Below are 8128 nucleotides of genomic sequence, written 5' to 3'. Positions count from 1 at the left end.
TTGATTGTACGAACTGTTTCAATTGAGTAATACATTATTTCACTCACAAAAAATGGTATAGTTTTAGGTTAGTGTATATGTTGTAAAATCTATGGAAAATCCAGACCATTTTTAAGGGGAAAATCCAGACAATTGAAAGGAAAAAAAAGTTCGCGAACTTCCTCTGACATGGTCACGTCCCCGTCCACCTTTATAAATAACCGCCCATCCTTTCCCCAAATAACTAACCAGGCCCTTTCGCCAACTTCCTCCAACGCCCTCGCATTAGCAGAATTGCCAAGCAAGTCCTTTCCGCTCCACCCGCAAAGTTTTTCCCGCCGCGACGCGATGGCATCCGGTTCAGGAAAAGACCGGGACGATGGCAAGCAAGAAGAACCGGCCCGTGTGCACGGGCAACGCGACGACGCCAGCGCCGCCTCCCCCACTGGGGCGCCGAGCTTTGGGGCAGCGCAGGCGGGCTCCGGTGTCTCGTCGCCACCACTTCACTCTCCTCCGCCCGTCGATGACCAGGCCGGGGGCGGAAGCCGCAGAGCCGGCGAATCCATCTCCTCGCCACCGCCTCCCTCCGCTCCGCCCGTCGATGTGCAGACCGGGAGCCAAATCTTCGAGGCCGGGAGATCGAGCTCCGCTGCTGCGCGCGCCGGGGAGCAGGTAATGGCGCGTCTCTTGCGCTTGAGATGTCGCGACCTGCTGTGTTTTCTTGGTTTCTTCGAGTTATTCGAGTTCGACTTAGCGTTTCTTGGTTTCTGTCGAGTAGGCTGGATTGCCGAAGGCCAAGACGTTATTGAGAAAGATATTCAGCTCCGGCAAGAACAAGGTATAGCCTGAATCTCGTGCTTCCTGATTACTCTGTGATTCCTTGCTCTTCTTTGTGCATTCTTGTGCCAATTTTTGTGTTCGGGATGTGCAATTTGTGGTCTCAGAGTTCGTGTGGAATGTTGGTAAGGATTTAGGGTAAAAGGGATGAAACTTTTGGGCGAATGTTGGGCCAGTCTGGCTTTATATTACGCGCAGATTAAGCAGATCCTGATCATTACTCCGTGCTCTTCTTGCAATCTTGGGATATGGAGAGAAGCTAACAACCTCTCTGTGATTAGTCAAAAACTCGAATATGTTTAAGATTCGGGTGCTCTGCCTGTACCAATTCATTCTTCTATCAAGTGTGGTAGCATATTCATCGCAGTGTACAGCGGGGGAAGCATTGGGAACATGTTTTTGTTTTAGGCCGTGCATATCTTGATCAGTGCTCCTGTGAAATTTTAGTTAGAAGTCCTAAAGACAAAGGTAAGAGGTTTTAATGTCAATGGATGGTTTTATAGGCATAGTTAATGCATTTGTTTATTCAGGGCTGCATACCTGGACATGATTTCCGTAGATCATTGGTCATTCACATGCAAAATCACTGACCACAGCCCACAAAATAAATAATTAAACTCACTGACCACTTACTCCGAAATTTGGTCTAAAAGATGTGATATTTGGTTGGTTGGTACTTGAAACCGGCTTGGAAGCTTCACAACATGATTCTTGTAAACAGTTGCTGAAGTAAGATGTTTCGGATTTTGCAGCATCACTTGTGCGATACTGCTATTAGATTCTTCAAAAACTCTATCTCTTATTCCCCTATTTCGTATTCTAAAATCCTGATTGTGATGTTTAATCTGTACAATTACTTCTAAGTTTGGCAAGTTATATATGGATCTTAACCCATCTCTTGTGGAAAAGGTTCTTTGTAGAGAAGGAATCGGAAGCTCAGAGAGACCTCACGTCGGAAGCTCGGAGAGACCTCACGTCGGAGGCTCGGAGAGACCTCACGTGAATCAACAGGTTTGACTCCTTTTAGTCTTTGGTTATTTTCAAAGTGGAAACCCATGAAATGTCGGGATCAAAATCCCAGGTCAGATGGAACTGTGGGCATTCATGATTACTGTACAAGTAACTGATTTCGTGGAACATGCTTCTTACTTTCTTGTCTGAATGCTTAATAGTATATTACCCTTGCAATGTGATGGAACCAGTAGACTTTATACCATTGAGTGTATGAAACACTACACATATTTTTCTATTTTTAACTCAACAACAACCAATCAGTGTCAATGAAGGGTCTCTTACATTTATTAGCAGTTCCAACCATTTCCAGAGAACATACAAGCCAGAAAAGTGGAAGCAAAACAAAATTTGGATCATATTTTAGATCTGTTGTTGCAAAACAAAGTTTCTATCAGGCTTTAGATCTGTTATTTCCTTGTTCTAATCAGCATAAACTGAATTCTCTTATCTGATTGTGCGGTGCAGGCAATTCCCTATGTGCAAGCCTTAAATCATTATGTTGGACAGATACTTGCACTTTATCGCGACAGAATATATGCTGTGAATGCAATCACCCTTGGTGACCGCTATTTAGAATTTAGGCCAGTGGAAGAAGATGGGGAGTGTTTCTACAGGAGCTTCATATTTTCCTACCTTGTAATTGTCCTTCTCCTTGTCCCTTAGTATACTACAGGATGCATGTTTCCTGATCTAACTCTCTTTGTTTATGCCAATGTACGACAGGAGCAAGTTCTTGATAGGAAAGGCAGAAATGAGGAACGCCGCCTCCTTGCAGCTATCCAAGAGTTGGCTGAGGAATCTGCACGTCTTGGATGGGCCTCTGAATTTTCTAGGAGCCACGATGTAAGTTCCTGCCTTTTTCCACATTTGTGTTTTTTCCTTGGATAAACATATTTGTAAGGGACAAATACAATTCTCTTCAAGTTACTCTACATGTCAAAATGGATTCAGTTGTCTAACCATCAATCATTTGAAGGAGATGCACAATTGCTTAGCAGTAATGCATGACATTGCAGTTTACACCCTGTTGACGCAAGCTCAAGTCTGAAGCTTATTGTTACGTAACAACTTAGGACCCAACTTAACAAAAATACACCTTAAGTTTATTGTAAGGGATACTAGTGTGACAATGTAAACCGCAAGAGTATAATTCTATACTTCATTGAACACTGAAATGCTTCAGACCTGCTGCTTCTTATGATGTAGATATCTCACCATTCTGTTACTAAGTATTTGTACTCTTTAACTATTTTATAGTAGATCGTTATTAACTGAAGTTGTTCAGGCGAGTTATCCTAATTATGTGTTAATGTCTTGTTATCGAATATCAATAGTATACAAGCACTTTTGTAACCGAAGGTATTGCCTTACAGAGCTGTATGGAATGGTTACCAAATGCAATTTATTAACTCACGAATTGTTTCAGGCATTTAAGGAGTTGATGAAGAAAGTAAAGAGATGGAAGAAAAAACGCAGATTGATCCCCATATCAACTGACAGGTGATATGTTTGGTTTTCTGCAGTTCCGGCCAAGTGTTGTGGCCGAATGCTTCCATCTCACTGACTTAACATGCTTCTTTGTCAGGTACAAGCGGAAACTTCTCGGGTTCTTCAGCACTTACGATCAAACAGAAGACAGTGAGAAAACACTTCTCAACTTATCCTTCAGTCATCAACCTATCTTTCCCTTGGTTCATCCCGATTCATGTTTCTGACACATTTTGGTGGCCAGTTTTTGTTTTCCTCAGATTAGTAGCAGCTAGCTGGTTGTGCTTGCACAGGGCGGACTATACAGAGGATATACCTGGACTTGGAGAAGATGACAGTGTGGCAGATGTGAGTATCAGCATCCCTACCTTTACATCAATGTCGTGCTGAATTTCCGATCCATCGGTTCTTGGATACATGACCCTCATATTTCCTGACTCGCTGCTCTAAACAGTGGTGCTTACAGCACGTTACTCCACGCCGCGCGGTGGCGGGCCGTGCTCAGATGTGGGCCTTGGCGGCTGCGCTTCAGGTGTCCCTCGTGCTCGTGCAACTCAATGAGGAAGCGCCTGATGATGTGTACGTTAGTCCCGGAGCTGACGCTGCGTGTGTGCACGTGCTGTTCACGATCAACCACTATGACATCCTCTACCCAATATAAGTCTCCCATTGCTAGGTTAACGTTGAGTCTGGGTGACTGCCTATGAATGCTGAGCTCTAGGTGGTAGATAGTTTGGCATACACTGAAGCGGGTGGGCTTATACTTGTGCATTCTTTCTTCTGTTGACATATAAGGATAGAAAAACATTGGTCTGATTACTTTCTGTGACTAGTTCTGATGTGCTGAAATCATGTATATATACCTCTCATGCCTATTGTTTTTCCTCTGTAACTATTTCTATCTCTATCAAACGTGTATGATAGTCGAAGTTGCTCGAGAATGTGCTTGTATGACAATCACAACCTGGTGCTATTTCTCTCTATATTGCAGTGCGACGTGAAAATTATCAACATTTGACATGAGTAAGTCTGAACGAGGAGAATGTGCTTGTATGACATGCAGTAAGTCTGAACGTGTTGATTCAGTAGCAGAACATCAACATTTGACATGAAAATTTGTGCCCTTTCGCTTACATTGGCACAAGCTCTAGTTGCTGCGCTACAAGTATTGCAGAGTGCAATCTTTGGCAATGGCCTCTAGCTCCGGAAGAACGTTGCATGCACCAACGTTTTAGAAGAGGGGAAAAACAAAGAAAGAACCAAATCAAACAACAGTAGCATTATCAGTTCAGAACAAGGGGAGCCTTCAGAATCCTGAAGCACAGCATCTTCTCTTCATCTCCATGATTAGCAGAGAGGCAGGGGCTCGCCGTTCCACTCCTTGAGGCACTCCAGCAGCGCGTCGATGTGCTTACCCTGGTTCATAGCAACAAACACCTTGTCCACCTCCTCCCCGGGGGACCGTGTCTTCTCTCCGGTCAAGTACACCGTTCCCAGCTCCTTGCGAACGAACCGGTATAGAGGGTATGACCGGCAGTCAACGATGCGGTTCGGCTCTGCGGCGGTGCCATTCTCCACTGCACCTCTGGCAGCCTCAACTTCCTGAGGTAGTGTCGCACAAAGCTCCTGCTCGAATTTGGCAACCTTGGCAAACACCGAGGTTTCCGCGTTGCGCTCAGCATCACCGTTGGCCAAGGCGTGCTCCACCAACACTGCTCGCATCTTCTTCATGAGAGGATAGTTGGCGCTGCAAGGGTCGTCCGCGTATGCAAACACCGCCTCGCGGTCGATTGTTTGAAGTAGGTCCTTCTCACAAAAGCGCGCGTTGTGGAGGCCACCCATGTCATTTGTGATCAGGGTCTTCCTGACCACTCTTGTGACACAATCCTTGACTGCGTTCTTGACATTCTCCTCGAGGTGGCGCAGGTCGATGGCTTGGCACAGTGCAACCAAAAATGTAGAGGACATGAGCTTCAGAATGTCGATGGCCTCGGCAGTCTTACGGGCTGAGATTAATCCGAGGGAGTTAACATCTTGGTTGTGCTGTTCCGCACTCTGGACATGGTTGGTCACAGGGTTGCCCAAGAATTGGAGCTCCGAGCAGTATGACGCCATTGCGATCTCGGCACCCTTGAAGCCATAGTCAAGACTTGGGTTGCGGCCACCAGAGAGGTTGGAGGGCAAGCCATTGTTGTAGAAGTCGTTTACTAGCTCTGAGAACTGGGCAAACATGAGCTTGCCAATCGCAGCAATGGCAAGCCTCGTGTTGTCCATGGACACACCGATGGGCGTGCCCTGAAAGTTTCCACCGTGGATTGCCTTTCCACGAGATACGTCAATAAGTGGGTTGTCATTGACAGAGTTGATCTCGCGCTCGATTGACTTCGTCGCTGCACGGATGACCTCAATTTGTGGCCCAAGCCATTGCGGCGATGTGCGGAGAGCATATCTGTCTTGCTTTGGCTTCATCAATGGGTCGAGCTCGCCAAGCTTCTTCGCGAGCATCATGTAGGAGCTGCCCTCCAGGATGTGCTCCATGATGGCCGCGGCCTCGATCTGTCCAGGATGGTGCTTCAACTTGTGTGTCAGGTGGTCAGTGTACTCTGGCTTGCCGTTCATCACTTCGCAGAACACCGCCGACAAAACTTCGGCAAGCACACCAAGAACATTCGCTTCAAAGAGAACTATGGACGCGAGCCCGGAGCCCACCGCCGTGCCATTAACCATAGCAAGGCCTTCCTTGGGTTGCAGCTCGAAGAAGCCGTGCTGGATGCCCGCAATCTTAAATGCCTCGGCGGCATTAACCTTAGTGCCATCAGGAGCCACGGCCACGGCATTCGAGCGGCCGGTGACAAGTCCCGCGATGTAGGAGAGCGGGACGAGATCGCCAGAAGCGGTGATGGTGCCCCGGAGCGGCAGGCACGGTGTCACGTTGGCATTGAGCAGCGTGGCGATGGTCTCGAGGATCTCGAAGCGGATGCCGGAGTAGCCTTGGAGCAGGGTGTTGACGCGGACAAGCATCGCCGCGCGCGTGGTGGCAGCGGGCAGCACATGGCCGTCGCTGCCGGTGCCGAACGCACCGGCGTTAAGGAACCGGATGAGCTCCCTCTGCAGAGCGCCGCCCTCCTTGGTCCTCCGATGGGAGGTGGCGCCGAAGCCGGTGGTGACGCCGTAGCTGTCGGTGCCGTTGGCCATGCTGGTCATGACCCAGTCGCTGCTCTCCTTGACGCGGCCGCGGGCGGACTCGTCGAGCTCCACCCTGGCCCCGTCGGCGGCGGCCACCGCCGCGACCTGGGCGATGGTCAAGCTTGCGCCCTCCATAACCACCACCGGCCTGCGGTACTCCTCCACCATCCGCTTCACGGCGTCCAGATGGCTCCCCGACAGCGCCTCCGCGGCTTTCCCCCAGTTGAGAGGGTCAGCACTCCGCGGCTCGGCCACGCACAAACCGTGGTTGCCGTTGGCCGCCATTGGTTTGATCAACAATGGATCTTGAAGTCTCGATGGAGCAGATTTGTGGGAGAAAAGAGCTCGAGTAGAGATTAGAGGCTGGTTATCTTTACTGAAACAGCTGGATTTTCTATGTGGCGATTCTGTGGAGCGGCCGTGAGAGAGAGGAGCTGGATGGAGTAGGGGAGGTCGGGGATGCTCTTCTTGGATGGAAACGGAGGAGAGGGAAGGGATTAAATAGGTAGAGCAACCAGGGTGGGTGGGGAACTGGGGATTGGTGTGGACTGTGGCCGGGATGGTAGTGTTGACCGCTGGACTTGGCCGCGGGTGAGCACGAAGGTGGGGTTGGTGGCCTCGTGCGCGTGGACCAGGAAGAAGACGAAGAAAGGCAGCTGCTGCGACAATGGGATAAAGGAGAACGCACGAGTCGACGCCATTTTCCAGTTGCTAGTTAACCATTAGGCGGTCCTGTTTTGTCTTTTTTTTCAGTTTTTTTTAAATTGGTTGGATTGCTTACCACATGTTTCATGTGGTCTTTTTTTCAGTTATTGGGTGTGTCCAAGTCCAATTCTTGTATGATTAGGTGAGAGTGAGACTGTTTCTTTACAAATGCATGTACGTACGCTAGTTAGTGTAGCGGAGGTCTGACTTATGCGTGCCACCATTGCTTCGGCGTTCAAAATTAAGCGTCGTGTATGCGTATGTACAGTATTATGTTTGTGTGTTGCGCTATTAGAAGTACTTTGTGGCTAGGCTACACATGATCGCTATGAACCTTACTAGTAATCGTGTACATGTAATACACTTATGTTGGAAACGATATTCGGTTTCGAAAAAAAATATTAGACAATATTAATTTCATTGCACACCAATATTAGGAAAGATATTGATTGCACAATGATATTAGGTAGAGTAGAATGTAATTATCACATTATATTACTTCAGTATAAAACATATTAATTGCATTGCACGTTAATATTAGGAAATACATTGATTGCATGTGGATAGTATTAAGTAGTAGGATATAATTATGTGGTTAGCACTAAAGTTGATATTAGGTATGATATTACACACTAAACATATTTAGCACTAAACATCAGAGCAACATAGACAATTGGATATATGTGTTTGAACGGGTGAGATTTGTCGGATCTCCGCAACTCGCTCTTTTTAGGGTCAGTTCTTTTGGGGATGGCTGTGGAATAACGGTTTCATTTTTTGAACCCGAAACCGTAGAACAATAGTTCTATGGTATATTCTTGAATAAAATTATAAAGTTATGAACAAATATACATGCACAAATTATTCTACAGCTATCCACTCCAGCTTTCTCTAACATGAGAAATATAAATTAGAAACA

General features: G+C 47.1%; 2 protein-coding genes across 2 annotated transcripts; one reads left to right on the top strand and one right to left on the bottom strand.

The window, feature by feature from the left end:
* Positions 1-312: 312 nt before the first annotated feature.
* On the top strand, positions 313-4252 carry LOC125536555 (uncharacterized). Its single transcript, XM_048699792.2, has 9 exons — positions 313-651; positions 758-817; positions 1726-1827; positions 2296-2466; positions 2554-2673; positions 3257-3330; positions 3416-3468; positions 3563-3666; positions 3773-4252. Exons 1-9 carry the CDS (start codon positions 328-330, stop codon positions 3977-3979), a joined length of 1215 nt encoding a protein of 404 aa, XP_048555749.1. The 5' UTR covers positions 313-327; the 3' UTR covers positions 3980-4252.
* A 124-nt stretch (positions 4253-4376) lies between these two features.
* LOC125536554 (phenylalanine ammonia-lyase) lies at positions 4377-6992 on the bottom strand. The gene has a single exon (XM_048699791.2). It carries the CDS (start codon positions 6787-6789, stop codon positions 4666-4668), a length of 2124 nt encoding a protein of 707 aa, XP_048555748.1. The 5' UTR covers positions 6790-6992; the 3' UTR covers positions 4377-4665.
* Between the last annotated feature and the right edge of the window lie 1136 nt (positions 6993-8128).

This window comes from Triticum urartu, chromosome 2A, assembly GCF_056163025.1.
Source record: "Triticum urartu cultivar PI428250 chromosome 2A, HENAU_Tu73, whole genome shotgun sequence".
Taxonomy (NCBI): Eukaryota; Viridiplantae; Streptophyta; class Magnoliopsida; order Poales; family Poaceae; genus Triticum; species Triticum urartu.
This window is presented reverse-complemented; position numbering and strand designations above follow the sequence as displayed.